The sequence below is a fragment of the Mercenaria mercenaria genome, chromosome 1, assembly GCF_021730395.1.
Source record: "Mercenaria mercenaria strain notata chromosome 1, MADL_Memer_1, whole genome shotgun sequence".
In the NCBI taxonomy this organism is placed as follows: Eukaryota; Metazoa; Mollusca; class Bivalvia; order Venerida; family Veneridae; genus Mercenaria; species Mercenaria mercenaria.
Genome location: NC_069361.1, coordinates 9,619,756 through 9,636,172, shown reverse-complemented (window position 1 = coordinate 9,636,172; position 16,417 = coordinate 9,619,756). Strand labels below are relative to the sequence as shown.

Below are 16,417 nucleotides of genomic sequence, written 5' to 3'. Positions count from 1 at the left end.
CATTAAAATCAAGTTAGTTTGTATAGATTACAAGAATAAAAATAAAATCCTCAAATGGCTTTATCTCATGATTTCTTTTATTATTTTTAGCGCATTCATGGAAAGAACTCCTGACTTGATTTTAATGTTATCCCAGACAGACTCACACACTGAAAATTGTTATGTAATAGGTCAAACATGTGGATTCAGAGAGGCATATATTACACAAAACACACTTGTTGCAATTCATGGTACAGTGTGTCATAAATATATGCAAGGTCAAATAATCATGGTCATGTGAGCGACTTGAAGCCATGATGGTCCTCTTGTTGAATTTAGTTTTCTGGGTATAATTCTGAAAGTGCCGGAAGACATTTATTCAAATTTGCATACATAGAGAGCTTAATGGGAAATTTCAATTTACAAGAAACATAACTGTACTTAATGATTTTCAAATTATCTTCCTTTTTCACTTAAGTGTATAATTTTCCTTGTCCAAAGCATAATTCCAAAAGTACTGGTGAGATTTCAAAGAAGCTTAAAGTATTGACATATATATACTACTGAGAGGGAGTGCATTGCACCAGAATTGATTGTGATATTGCTAAATTTTAAAAAAAAAATGTTTATTTTTCAGTCATCACATGGAGGAGTGTTTAACCAATGATGATCTCATCCGTAAACTATGCTCGCAGTATGATAAAGCTTTGTACACAGAATATGATGACATGGATGTTCCTGGTAAGTATTTACGTACCTTTACTTCAAACATTTGTTACAAATCTCTTTAAATATAATGGGCCCTGAATTATAATGTAGTAAGCATGCATATTTTTTACTTGAAGATGAGCTATTAATATTTGGTGTGTCTTGCAGCAGCAGAAGTCAGGTTTTCATTGTGAAGCAGTAGTCTCAGTTAGCACTTATAGGTATGAGACACCCTGCATGTATCTGTACTGAGTTTTGCCATTTTAGCCTGACCTGTTATAAAACATTCTGCACTACTTTCAACAATATATGTGACAAAAAGTTTGGTACATGGTCTGTAATATTCAATTTGTTAACAGTTAAAATAATTATAAGGATCTTACATGCCTGTCTGTGTAAGACAGGTTTTTGAGTCGGCTAAAGGCTGAAAGCCTTTTGACAAGTCCTTGCTATCCAACGATTCTCTAAATGGACCGAATAACATGTGAAGGGATGTAGTTCCATTAGATTTCTCAAATTTCAAACAGTTCACTGCATGAATGAAGTTAAGTTGTGTCAATTCCCTTTGCTATGACCAATATACGATGTAATCTGTCATATTTATGAACTTGTAATTGTGCAATCTCGAATGTAACTCATTAAGCATAAATGTGCATTTTAAGAATTGCGCAGGCTTACAAAGCTTGGTAACATCCAGCGAAAGACAAAAAATAGTTCCACTGCAGGGCTCCAGATAAGATGCGTATTAGCGTAAATTACGTATAGAAATAATGCAAATACGCATGTCTAATAATTTCTAAGCGTAAAAAAGTATATAAAATTACAGAAACGAACACAATGCTTTTATAAAAACAAAATCTGAATCGTCTGGATGCGTTAGGTAACATAGCCGATCAGCCTTAATTCTCCCACATTGAACGTAACACGCATCGTATGATTTCTATAAACTTTGCGTGGGTTGAATTTTGCAGTCAGTAAACGGATAAATTATCGGAAGAAGAAGCTCTTACTGGTTTGTTTAGTTACTACTGATATTAAAAATGATTTTAATTCTTATTTTTCGAGAAATAAACAAATCGGCGAAACATTAAATTGTATATTCTTGTAGTTTTTGAAATCGAAAGTAGATCGTCTATGTTTGGCAAACGAAACAACTTTTTTATGAAAAGATTTAAATAAGAGGTAATTTAACAGTAACTTCAATGTCAGATACTGCCAATTGCCTAAATGCTTCGTATCATCACAATTTGAAAATATGTTCAACTGAGAAAAGTGTAATCGTATCCGATATAATATTTTGGGTAAATATCGAGCTGTGTTATGAAATTTAAAAAAAAAAACTAAAAACAAACTGAAACTGATAGACTATACTGTCAGTACATCAATCATTAGCCGACTCAGGCCATTCAGGCCTTTGATTTCCTACCTGAGGGGCAATGTGGAATGAAAAAGCGAGTGTTAGCGAGGTTTTTGAGTCGGCTAAAGGCTGAAAGCCTTTTGACGAGTCCTTGCTGTTCAGCGATTCTCTAAATGGACCGAATAACATGTGAAGGGATGTAGTTCCATTAGATTTCTCAAATTTCAAACAGTTCACTGCATGAATGAAGTTAAGTTGTGTCAATTCCCTTTGCTATGACCAATATACGATGTAATCTGTCATATTTATAACTTGTAATTGTGCAATACTCGAATGTAACTCATTAAGCATAAATGTACATTTTAAGAATTGCGCAGGCTTACAAAGCTTGCGTAACATCCAGCGAAAGACAAAAAATAGTTCCACAGGGCTCCAGATAAGATGCGTATTAGCGTAAATTACGTATAGAAATAATGCAAATACGCATGTCTAATAATTTCTAAGCGTAAAAAAATGTATATAAAATTACAGAAACGCACACAATGCCTTTTTAAAAACAAAATCTGAATCGTCTGGATGCGTTAGGTAACATAGCCGATCAGCCTTAATTCTCCCACATTGAATGTTACACGCATCGTATGATTTCTATAAACTTTGCGTGTGTTGAATTTTGCAGTCAGTAAACGGATAAATTATCGGAAGAAGAAGAAGCTCTTACTGGTTTGTTTAGTTACTACTGATATCAAAAATGATTTTAATTCTTATTTTTCGAGAAATAAACAAATCGGCGAAACATTAAATTGTATTTTCTTGTAGTTTTTGAAATCGAAAGTAGATCGTCCATGTTTGGCTGCTTTCACGAAACGAAACAACTTTTTTATGAAAAGATTTAAATAAGAGGTAATTTAACAGTAAACTTCAATGTCAGATACTGCCAAAAGTGTAATCGTATCCAGATATAATATTTTGGGTAAATATCGAGCTGTGTTATGAAATTTTAAGAAAAAAACTAAAAAACAAACTGAAACTGGTAGACTATACAGTCAGTACATCGATCATTAGCCGACTCAGGCCCTTCAGGCCTTTGATTTATCCAAGCTGTCCAGATGGTTGGGAAAAAGCTGTCTTACACAGGCAGACATGTTGGAGCATTTTCTTGCCTATCACGTTCAAAATAGATTGTGATGACGATAGATTTGGGCATTTCCTGGCATTATTTTTATAATTTATGACGTCATAATAGTGCCAGTACTATGTGACGTCACTGGAGAGCACACTATTTTAGAAAAGGTTTTTTCTCTAGGAGAAGACAGGAATATCTATCCCTGGTGCGTGCTCAGACAAATGTATACTTTCCCTGCTAGGTAGGCAAGAAATATTAGTCTCCAATAAGTAATAATTATTTCTGGAAGTTTATTGAAGATATTATTTTAATTTTAGAGATGTGAATAAATAGTTTGATGAAAAAACAGTTCTAAGTTTTTGTTTAGATTCCTAAAAGAAGAAAATGCCAATTTGCTGACCTGATGTTTCTATTTATAGAACATGAGGAGAAGATGTCTATGGAGGAGAGTAAAGCAGGTGATATAGGCAGCAATGTAGCCATGGTGGGAAATCGTATCTGTCTGCAGGAAGACAACAAGATAGAGCCGAGTCCAGAAACATTCCAGCTAAGGAAACATTTCCAACATAAAGGCATTCTTAGAATTGATCCGGAGGAAACTAGAAGGTACAGGCGTGAATAATATCTTTGTACATTATTATTCTCTTAGCACTTAAAGAACTTAGAAGTACATTTTTTTGTATTGGGAAATTTTAACTGTGTTACCATAATGTGTTGATGTAATGACATGCTACCTGATATAACAGCCCTCTATCTTTATTACACTAACTACTGTAAGAAAGCAGTTCTTTGTTTATTGATGATCTGACAATTCTTCTTAAGTCAGATTGTTCTCCATTATCAGGCATGTTCTTTCATCTATTGAATAACATTTTCATGCATTGCTTTTGTTAAAGTACTGTTATTGTAAATTCAAAATATCTTATGTATTCTAGTAAAGATATTCAACACAACACGCAGAGGCATCTAAAAGGCAACTGGCTGGCTTACTGGGAACATGAATTAGGTATGGTTATAGTGGTGATGTGTTTAACTGACTCTGTGGCCTAGTGGTAGAACACTGGCTGGGAGGTCTTGGGTCTGCTCCCTAGCCGCATCATTCCAGACACATGAAAAAATTGTATCAGTAGCTTCCTCGCTTGGCACTTGGCATTTCCAGGATAGTACTAGGACTGATCAGCCAGGTGTCAGTATACTATAACTAGGTGCAGTTCCATGTCACATGGCAATGGAATGATATTCCAGTGCGGCTACACTATAAAGTTTGGCATTGTGCTCACTTCTAGAAGTAGACACAGTTGTTTATATGAGTGAAAAAATGTTGAAAAAGACACTAACCCAAACACAAACATAGTGATGTTTAGTAAACCATTAATTGGATGCTTAAAAGCTGTAGCATAAAACTTGAGCTATGACCAGTATAATGGCATGCACAGTATTACATTCCATGTTTCAAGCAGTAGGCTGTGTAATGTTTACCCATACTGTGTAATGTATCGCTAAATAACTGCTGAAATGGCATAATTTTTGCAAAAGAGTTTGAAATAGGTTTTCTGTTGTAGGTTTGAATGAAAGAGATACCCTGTTCAACTTCAAACAGATTAAACTGCAAACTTTTCAAGGTATTTTACTTTCATTTTATTATTGAAACGTTATAGCAAAATATTATCGATCTGAAGTCTTGGCTATTTTATCCCTTTAAATACGTATGTCTGGTGCAAATTAAGATTTGCTTTCAGTATTTTGATGTGTTTAAAGTTCTAATGGTTTACACTTGATTGTGGCTTTAACTGTAAAGGAATGTCACATATGCCCCTCAAGACATGACTTCAAGCATGAAAAAATGGTCTTGAAGTAAGGATCAAGTGATTGAAGGTTGGCGATTGTAACTAAGCCACGAAAGTCCAGAAGATATTCATCATGAGAGGTTGGTTCATATTGAAGTTTTGTCAATCTGTTTAGTAATCCCAGTCTCTAGTCGTAAGTCTGGGCACTAAATTTGTCATTTTTGTGCCCCATGTTAGTGAGAAAAAAACAGATACATTCGGGCAGTTACTAATAATTCAACTGAAGGGATGGTTTTAAATTCTGTACATGATAAAATTGTTCAGTTTATTACATCTGCTTAATAGAAGTAATGAAAACTTGTTTGTTGACAGGTCATACAAATAGTATACGTTCTATAACATGCCTCGACAATGAGAATTCTTTCATCAGTGCCAGTAAAGACAAAACTGTTAAACTGTGGTCTCTCAATAGCTTCAGCGATGGATCTGGCAGGTATTTAGATTTTCATAATTCACTTAATATACTGTGAAACATCACTCACTCGAGCATCAGTCGCTCAAGAGCTGGTCTTACTTGAGACATTCATGTAGTCTTACCTAATTTTTCATATTTTTCTATGATTGGATGGCTCAAAACACTTGGTTTTCCTCACCTCCATGCAATGTTATGTTGAATGATTAGTATTGTACTGCATTGTTTTTTTCTTTACCTTAAAAGTGCTTACTTGATACTGGAAAACAAGGCAGATACTTGTTCAGTGTAATGTCACTGAGAAACAAAGTTGATTGAACATTGTAAAGTTTTAATGGAACTTGGAAGCATGGAAGATACTTGCCTAATATATTATTTGTAGTGCATAATATAAGTGGATAACTAGCCAGTGTAATCTTTTTGTAAGAATGTCATGTTTCTGGAGTGGATAATTTTTGTAATACTTATTCACATTTTATTTCAGATGTAGGTGTCAGTGGTCCTATGATCGTCATAAAAAGTCTGTATTTTCTGTAGCATACTTGGAGACACTGAGACTGGTTGCATCGTGTGATAGCACTGTACATGTATGTATTTCATAGAATGTAAATTTTCTTTTTTGTTGCCAGAATGACAGAGTGCATGTATGCTTCCAGCAGCATGGATCTGTTTGTTCATTGTAATTATAGATATGTAATAGTTTTTTCCAGAAATAAATATTGTTTAAAGTATACATTAAATTAAATGTATTTTGCAACATCCCTATTGTGGAGTGTATATTTCTGCATCACTAGGTTCAGTAAATACTGATAAATGAGCCGTGCCATGAGAAAACCAACATAGTGGGTTTGCGACCAGCATGGATCCAGACCAGCCTGCGCATCCGCGCAGTCTGGTCAGGATCCATGCTGTTCGCTAACGGTTCCTCTAATTGCAGTAGGCTTAAAAAGCGAACAGCATGGAGCCTGACCAGACTGCACGGATGCGCAGGCTGGTCTGGATCCATGCTGGTCGCAAACCCACTATGTTGGTTTTCTCATGGCACGGCTCAAATAACTTTTGTTGTGGATTTTTTTTGTGTCTTTATTATAGTTTTAGCCTTGCCAATGTAAGTAGTTACTAATCATCCACCTTATATATACTTCATTTCTTTTTAAGATTTTCATGGTTTGTATATAGTTTTGATTATTTAAAGGTGTGGGATCCATTCACTGGAGATACTATACGGCAGCTAGAATCATCAAAATACAGTCCTGTGATAGCCCTCACACCATTACCTAGCCCTAGCACAGTGGTAATTACAGCTACACAAGATAGTACACTGAGGTGAGTACTGCTATATCAAATGCACACATACATAGACCAAGCACTGTGGTAATTACAGCTACAAGAGATAGTACACGGAGGTGAGTACTGCTGTATTCCATACACCCTTACCTAGCCCTAGCACTGTGATAATAACGACAACACAAGATAGTACACTGAGGTGAGTACTGCTGTATACCATACACTTTTACCTAGACCTAGTACTTTGGTTATTACAGCTACACAAGACAGTACACTGAGGTGAGTACTGCTGTATCCCTTACACTTTTACCTAGACCTAGTACTGTGGTAATTACAGCAACACAAGATATACACTTACATGACAACAAGATAATACACTGAGGTGAGTGCTGCTGTAGCCCTTACTGGGGTCAAGTTGTTTAGGTCACCCATGCCTGAAACAAGGTCCAGAGGGGCATCTGGAGTCTTCCTCCACCATTAAAATGATGGATATGGCTTAAATTGTGTTGATTTGTCTCTAAACCCAGCAAAAACAAAAAAGTGATTCTGTCACAGCTAAATGTTTTAGTGGTTACAGTGAAGCACAGTTAGATGCAAGGTAAGAACATTAGACTTCAGATCCAGAGGTCATGAGTTTTAATTTGACTTGAGTCTCAACAATATCTTACCTAGTTGGGAGTACTGGTCAAACTTTCATGGAGCAGTCATCATGCTTGAATAATGTAACCTGTGAACTTTCTATAAATGTTACGTAGAAGAGTTAGGTTTAAACTAATAAGTTTTCTGATGTGTAGGACATACATGTATTTACATGCTGGTTTAAACCAGATAATTAGTTTTTTCTAAAGATAACAGGTATCAAGTTTTAACGTTGGTGTTATTTCATAGCAGTATTCTGTTGATTTTTACAGATTCCTTGATATGAGAGCAGCTAGATATGCCCATGAGTACAAATGTTCTATAGGCAACCATGGTAAGTACTGGTTGACTTCGTTTTCCTTGCAAAATGCAATGAACTATTTCTTTTCATTGCAAATTGCTAGGAATTTAGTTCACTTTAGATCAAGTTGAGGTTTCACTGGCTTATGGCATTACTGACCTAATGCTCTCTTTCCAATGACCAAGTACTATTTCTCTGGTTCAAAGTGTTGATTTTTAAGTAGATTCAGTGAAGCATGGGTAAGAAGAAGTGCTTTTTATTGAAGACTTTTATTTCAACAGACACTTCAATGTCAAATGCATGTGTTTGGGAAGCATTATATATTATAAATTATATTTATAAACTAATATTACTTACAGGTGTGATACGATGTGTTACATCAAGTCCTGATGGTACTTGGGTAGCTGTTGGCTTCTCTAGTGGTGTTATAGCAGTATTGAACCTACACACTGGAATTCTGCTGGGTTCCTGGAAGGCACATGACAGTGAAATACTTCAGGTAAATATGATGTTGAGTTAGGGCCAGCATGTGCTTCCTATATCAGTCCAAATTGTGAAGTAATGATGGAACAGCACGATCCTATGATGACGAAATCCGAAGCTTAAACCATTGCAGCTACATGCTTTTGTATGATAGCTTTGTGATTGTACCTTTGCACTTAATGCTTTGCATGATCTCTCATATACACAGTGGTACATTGGCAAAGGGCAAAGTGTTACTGTCTTACCTTTTCCTATTATACATTAAACCATATACATTTACACAGACCAACTTAACTTTGCCATAGAGAGCTTTCTTTGTCCCTAACAGGACACCATAGATAAAATACTTCCTTAAACAGCATCTACAGTTTACATCTTGTATTCATTTCGTCAATGTTAAGGTTGAGCTTTTGTATAGGCCGATGGTCTTCCATCTGCATCCATCCTTTGTCAGCCTGCTGTCATCCTACATCAGCAGTTTTATTTAGCATATTTTCCTCTGAAACTTGCAGAATTGCACTAAGCTTGGACTGTAGCATCCTTGTTTCCATTTCTGCCAAGTTTGTAAAGTGTGTTCAAATAGTTCTGCTTTACCCCTTTTAGGGACTGACAAAGTTACAAATAAAATATTTAAATCACTTCTTCTAATGAACTGTTTGATGTATCTGAACAAAACTTTGTCTGTAGCATCAATATGTAGACCTCACTCAGTTTTGTTCATAAAAACAAACAAACTTTTAAACAATATCTTCTTATGAACCATGTATTGAATGTAACCCCAAGTTGGTCTGTAGTATCCTTGAATGGATTTCTATCAAGTATGACAAAATGGTTCCAGTTCACCATATTAGGGGCCTCCACAGGTGAAAATAGAAAAGGATTGAAACAACTTGTTGTCTTGAACCTCTTGATGGATCTTACCAAACTTTGTCCAAAGCAAGGCCAAAGGGTATAAGGTCAGGTGAGCAGTTAAGGTCCAATATATACATTCATTTCACTTGTTGTATTGATGCTAGTAGGAAAGGATTACGTTTCAAGTGTAATGGCTCCTGTCATATTTTCTGATATTTAGCTGAGGGCATTCAACAAGACGTCATTTCTATCAACAGCATTTGACTTAAACATGAAACTGTGGAGTGTTGAAGGCACTACAGAACTATACTCATTTAAAGGTAATACATAAAGTTGTTATCTCAAGAAAATTCACTTATATTGATTAAAAATGTTTTCACTCTGGTTCTAGATAACTCTTGAGCTAAACTTTCTAACCAGTGTATTAATTTTTGGTAACATGTAGATATATTAATTTCATTGCTTGTTGAATATTTTGAATTCTAAAAAAGTTTAGGGGCCTTAAGTAGTTAAGGTTGCTGACTTCAAATAACTTGCCTCTCACCATTTTGGGTTTGGTCATAGAATCCTTCATGAGAAGAAGCTATCCAGCTGACTAACGAAAAGTCAGTGGTTGCACCCAGGTGACTGCCTGTGATGAAATAATGCCCAGAAGGGCACTTTGGGTCTTCCTTGAAAAGCTGGAAAGTTGCTATTTGACCTTTATTTAATTGTGTTGGTGTGATGTTAAATCCAACAAAAAAAGAAATGTGGAGGGGGAGGGGAATCTACAGAATATTTCATAATGTAGACTTGTATTTCAGGGCATACAGAGCCAGTACATTGTGTAAGGTTTTATAAGAACCAAATTGTGAGTGCAACAACCAACAACAAAATAGGTGTACATACTTCAGTAGATCTACAGGTAATACAATTTCACATAATTATCTGACATATTATTTTATTAGCTCACCTGAGCACAGCTCAGGGTGAGCTATTGTGATTGATCACACTCCGGCATCCGTCTGTCATCTGTCATCCATCCACAATTTCCTTTAAACAACATCCCCTCCTAAACCACCAGGTCAGTTTTGATGAAACTTCACAGGGATGTTCCTTGGATGGTTTTCTTTAAAAATTGTTCAAAGAATGAAAAGAAAACTTTAGAAATCTTCTTGTTCAAAACCACAGCTCAAAGGGCGTTTATGTTTGGTATGTAACATCATCTAGTGGTCCTTTACCAAGATTGTTCAAATTATCCCTCTAGGGTCAAATATGGCCCTGCCCTGGGGGTCACATGGTTTGTATGGACTTATATAGGGAAAACTTTGAAAATCTTCTTGTTCAAAACCACAGGTCGTAGGGCTTATATATTCGGTATGTAGCATCATTTAGTGGTCCTCTACCAAGATCTACATCAACATCTATGGAGATACTCCCAACAATAAATTTCTGATCATAACTGGGAGGTCGGGGCAGTTGTTAAAAGCATGTTGCTATGTTACATGATACATGATATTCATGTTGTTAAAAGTGTAAGAGCAGTAATATATACAGCTATGTTAAAAATAAAAACAGGATGATGACATTAGTATATATACGAGTCTAGGTCAGATGTGAAGCACTGAAGGTTCACACTGTCCTTGATGTTATAAGGTAAGGCGTTCCAGTATCTGATTGTGCGGGGGAAAAGGAGTTCATATGATATTGTGTTCTTGAAGATGGAATGATAAAGTTTAAATTTCTAGAGGTTGTCAGGTGGTTATGATCTACAGAGACGAGGTTGAGTGATATTTTATACAACATAATTAAAGATGCATGTATTCTTCTTTGTTCTAATGTCTGCCATTTAAGAGTTTCAAGCATTGATGTTACACTGTTTTGGTATGAGTAGTCATTCATAACATATCTGGCTGCAGCTCTTTGTACCTTTTCTATCTCATATGTTAAGTTTTTCTGCCATGGATGCCATATGGTGTTACAGTATTCTAATTGTAGGCAAACGTATGTTTTATAGGCAGTTTCTTTGATATTGTTCTGCCTGTGCACCTGCCCTTGCAGGCGAACATTAGGGATTATTTTCTAGGCGCTAGCATGTTATAAATCTGAAGGGAGCAAGCTGTACCTGCTCTACATGAGTCTATAGCTCTACCATATATAGATGTCAGGGTATAGAAGTATAAGAGGCCGGGTGGCTCAGTCAGGAGTCTAGATCATGCACTCTATTAGACAAATGGCCCTGGGTTCGAGTCCTGGTCAGACTTCATTTCTATTCCACAGTTCCTTCATACAGGGGGACCTCTTCGGGTTTGTAACAAGTATATGGTTACTACACTACATAGCACAACACAACACCAGCTCTAGGTTACTAACTTTTAATGAAGTAATAAGTATCTCTTCATGGATATAGTACTTAGCTCAACGTATGGTGTATCGATTAAGCTCTTCGTAGTACGAAGGCTCTTCAAAAATAACATAGACTTTTTCTCTAGCTTTTATATACTTTAATGAAGCAAAACAAGAAATACCATCATTATTTGCAATATTTCTACTAAATGCACTGCAAATTTGACATGATTATGACCATGCATGTAGGAGTAATGCCTCCTCGAAAACAGTCACTTACGTCAAGCTTTCATGGTGATGCTTTCATTAGGTTTGCATTAATTCGTACTTGAAAATTTATCTTATAAATTTTCATGAGCACTATTTTAGTTATTTAATAAGTTGTTTGGTTAGAATACTAAAAATGTATGAACACTTATGCCACGCATCTTGGATAGGGTACTCAACGTGAGTACTTGGTCTTTATCTACATTGGCGTAAACATACCTTCACATTTTATCCATTTTCTCCCTCCATCTTCACTGTCTTTAAGTAATTCTGGACCATTTTAGAATCGTTTGTACCCTATCAGCAAAAATGTTACAAAAAAAAATGTATGGCCAAATTACAGGAAGATTCCGAATTACAACGATATATTTCACATTATTATTTACAGAATATACAACATTTGACAGCAAAAGTCTACGTTATTTTTGAACAGCCCTCGTAGCTCTACATGATGTAGATCTACAGTAGTGAAAGGATTATATAACTGTAGTCAACAAGAGTATATCGATTAATAAGAATATATATGTATATGTTCATAGTATTCTTGCACAATATAGTCTTCTAAATCGTATAGATCTAGGTAGATATAGTGTAAATTCTATAGAGTTTATCCATAGGAGTTCTCTGGGTGGCGTAATTTCGGGGGAGACCACAAGTACCAGTTAGCATAGACCGGGGCTACTCACTGTAGGGCTTTATTGTTGTAGAAATGTAGAGACAAACCCCGCTCTTCAGTCTAGGCATAAGTATGTTTACGTTACTAAGCTGTTCTAAATGTAGAAAGTAAACAATGATGTAGAGCTATTTCATTGACCTCTAGTAAGGGTCACCTTCACTTTAAGAGGAGATTTGATTGGCCAAGAAGAGACAGAAACCGGGGTATTTATACTCGTCATAGATGTTCTGCCTACGTCATCAACATGATGACGCAGAAGGATGACGCAGAAGAGCTCCGATAAAGCCTTTCAGGTGTTTCCATGGACATCGAACTCAATTTATTTGGTTTCGTAAAGAATCGAGCACAACTGGAAACAGCTGAAGTAAACAACCAAGATGGCATCTGACCTTGGTAGAGCAATGTAGAAATGAATATGATTTAAAGGACAAATAAGGGTCTAGGGGCCAAGTTGTAAGGGATACCCGAGCTAGTTGGTTAAGGAAGTTGATAACTAGTTGAAACAGATAGGGTTGACCACCGACAGTCATGGATAAGCTGGGAAAACGAGAAGGGGCGGGCTGGCACTGGTCTCCCGGTGAAATCTAAAATCTTGGACACAAAAGTAAACGGTAAATAACATCAAGTTCTGACAAGGTGTGGTGCCTAACATTATTACAGTTATTACATTGTACATTTCTTTTTATAAATCTGAGGGTGTTACTAGCTTTTGAAGATGTAAATTCAATATGTTTTTTCCAACTTAAGTCATCACTAATAGTTATCCCAAGATATTTAGCATTTTCTGTGGTTTTTAGTTCTTGATTATGTAATTTAAATGGAAAGATGATATTTTTTTTTTTTTTAGCTCACCTGAGCCAAAGGCTCAGGGTGAGCTATTGTGATCACTCACCGTCCGGCATCCATTGTCCGTCCATAAACTTTTACTTTAAATGACATCTCCTCATAAACCGCTAGGCCTATTTCATCCAAACTTCACAGGAATGTTCCTTGGGTGAAGCTCTACAAAAGTTGTTCAAAGAATTGAATTCCATGCAGAACTCTGGTTGCCATGGCAACTGAAAGGCAAAACTTTAAAAATCTTCTTCTTAAAAACCAGAAGCCCTAGAGCTTAGATATTTGGTGTGAAGCATTCCCTAGTGGACCTCTACCAAGTTTGTTCAAATCAAGACCCCAGGGTCAAAATTAACCCCGCCCCAGGGGTCATATGATTTTACATAGGAAAATCTTAAAAAAATCTTCTTCTCAAAAACCAGAAGCCCTAGAGCTTAGATTTTTGACATGTAGCATTGCCTAGTGGACCTCTACTAAAGTTATTTAAGTCATGAACCCGGGGTCAAAATTGACCCTGCCCCAGGGGTTACTTGATTTTACAAATTAAACCCGGGTTCAAATTGACCCCACCCCATGGGGTTACTTGATTGTACATAGAAAAACCTTCAAAATGTTCTAAAAATAAACCAGAAGGCCTAGAGCTTAGATATTTGACATGTGGCATTGCCTAGTGGACCTCTACAAAATTTATTAAAGTCTTGACCCCCCAGGTCAAATTGACCCAGCCCCAGGGGTTACTTGATTTTACATAGGGAAATCTTCATAAATTTGCTAAAAGTAAACCAGAAGGCCTAGATCTTAGATATTTGATATGTAACATTGCCTAGTAGACTTCTACAAACTTTTTTCAAATCATGACCCCTGGTGTAAAATTGACTCCGCCTTAACTGTAACTTAATTGTACATCGGAAAATCTTCAAAATATTTCTAAAAATAAACCAGAAGGCCTAGAGCTTAGATATTTGACATGAAGCATTGCCTAGAGGACCTCCTCAAAATTTGTTCAAATCATGACCCCCGGCATCAAATTGGCCCCGCCCCAGGGGTTACTTGATTGTACATAGGAAAATCTTTCAAAAAATGTCTAGAAATAAACTAGAAGGCCTAGATATTTGGTGTGTAGCATTGCCTAGTGGATCTCTACCAAGTTTGTTCAAATCATGACCCTGGGGTCAAGCTTAAATGCAAATCTTCATTGCAACCATTTATCCAGGTGAGCGATATAGGGCCATCATGGCCCTCTTCTTAGAGATTCTTATGATTTCGGATTTATCAGGATTAAATTCCATACCCCATTTACATTCCCATTCTTCTAATTTTGTCAAATCATCTTGAAGTTTGTAGGAGTCTACTAATGAGTCGATAGTGAGGTTGTTCAAATTATCCCCCTAGGTATAGTAAGATTGTTCAAGTTATCCCCCTAGGGTCAAATATGGCCCCGTCCTGGGGGTCACATGGTTTATATAGACTTATATAGGGATAAACTTTGAAAATCTTCTTGCCTAAAACGACAGAGCCAAATGCTTTGATATTTGGTATGGAGCATCATCTAGTGGTCCTCTACCAAGAGTGTTCAAATTATCCCCCTGGGGTCAAATATGGCCCCGTCCCAGGGGTCACATGGTTATTTAGACTTATAATAGAGAAAAAATTTGAAAATCTTCTTGTTCAAAACCACAGGGCCTAGTGCTTTGATATTTGGTATGGAGCATCATCTAGTGGTCCTCTTCCAAGATTGTTCAAATTATCCCCCTAGGGTCAAATATGGCCCCGCCCCAGGGATCACATGGTTTATATGGACTTCTATAGTGGAAAAACTTGAAAATCTTCTTCTCTAAAACTATAAAGCCTATGGCTTTGATATTTGGCATGTAGCATCATCTGATGATCCTTTACCAAGATTATTCAAGTAACCTCTCTAGGGTCAAATATGGCCCCGCCCCCAGGTCCATAGGTTTTATAGACCTACATGGAAAAACTTTTGATATGTTATTGTCAAACCATACGGTTAGCTTGTTTGTGTAGCTCATCTAGTGGTCTACTAAGATTGTTCAAATTATCCCTCTGGGGTCAAATATGGCCCAGCCTGGTGGGGGGGGGGGGGGGGGTGCGCACGTTTTAATTATTGACTTGACTTGTACAGGGAAAAACCATTAAAAATTTCTCAGCTTAAACAATAACCTTAAGGCACAGCGCTTAGATTATTTAGTATGTGTTATGCTCTAGTGGTTCTCTACCTAGAATGTTCAAATCATGACCCTGGGGTCAGTATAGGCCATGCCCGGGTGGTCCCTTGTTTTACATAGACTTATTATACCCCCACAAAACAAAGTTTGAGGGGTATATAGGAGTGAGCTTGGCGGTCGGTCGGTCTGTTGGTTTTGCATGTTTTCCGGATGATAACTCATGAAAGGCTTGACCAATTTGAATTATTTTTGGTACACAGGTGTAACATCAGAAAATACAGGTCAAGTTTGAATTTGGGGTCAGTAGGTCAAAGGTCAAGGTCACAGTGACCCTGAACAGTTAAACAATTTCCAGATGATAACTTGAGAACGCTTGGGCCTAGGATCATAAATTTTGGTACACAGGTGTAACATCATGAAATGCAGGTCAAGTTCGACTTTGAGGTCTGTAGGTCAAAGGTCAAGGTCACAGGGACTCAGAACAGTTAAATGGTTTCCGGATGATAACTTGAGAACACTTGGGCCTAGGATCATAAATTTGAGTACACAGGTGTAACATCATGAAATGCAGGTCAAGTTCGACTTTGAGGTCTGTAGGTCAAAGGTCAAGGTCACAGGGACTCAGAACAGTTAAATGGTTTCCGGATGATAACTTGAGAACGCTTGGGCCTAGGATCATAAATTTTGGTACACAGGTGTAACATCATGAAATGCAGGTCAAGTTCGACTTTGAGGTCTGTAGGTCAAAGGTCAAGGTCACAGTGACTCGGAACAGTTAAATGGTTTCCGGATGATAACTTGAGAACGCTTGGGCCTATATTAAATTTTGGTACACAGGTATAACATCATGAAATGCAGGTCACGTTCAACTTTGAGGTCTGTAGGTCAAAGGTCAAGGTCACAGTGACTCGGAACAGTTAAATGCTTTCCGGATGATAACTTGAGAACGCTTGGGCCTAGGATCATAAATTTTGGTACACAGGTGTAACATGATGAAATACAGGTCAAGTTCTACTTTGAGGTCAGTAGGTCAAAGGTCAAGGTCACATTGACTTGGAACAGTTAAACGGTTTCCGGATGATAACTTGAGAATGCTTGGGCCTAGGATCATGAAAATTGATAGGGAGGTTGGTTATGACTA

The 16,417-nt window shown here is 36.9% G+C and overlaps 1 protein-coding gene across 1 annotated transcript in view; it reads left to right on the top strand.

The window, feature by feature from the left end:
- Nucleotides 1–16,417, top strand: part of LOC123545026 (WD repeat-containing protein 81-like) — a 104,349-nt gene that overhangs the window by 62,943 nt on the left and 24,989 nt on the right. Inside the window, exons 17-27 of the mRNA XM_045331254.2 lie at nt 617–720; nt 3,587–3,773; nt 4,103–4,173; nt 4,730–4,789; nt 5,327–5,447; nt 5,911–6,013; nt 6,622–6,752; nt 7,625–7,686; nt 8,013–8,152; nt 9,209–9,308; nt 9,792–9,892. Coding sequence (XP_045187189.2) covers nt 617–720; nt 3,587–3,773; nt 4,103–4,173; nt 4,730–4,789; nt 5,327–5,447; nt 5,911–6,013; nt 6,622–6,752; nt 7,625–7,686; nt 8,013–8,152; nt 9,209–9,308; nt 9,792–9,892 — 1,180 coding nt within the window. The remainder of the gene's footprint in view (nt 1–616; nt 721–3,586; nt 3,774–4,102; nt 4,174–4,729; nt 4,790–5,326; nt 5,448–5,910; nt 6,014–6,621; nt 6,753–7,624; nt 7,687–8,012; nt 8,153–9,208; nt 9,309–9,791; nt 9,893–16,417) is intronic.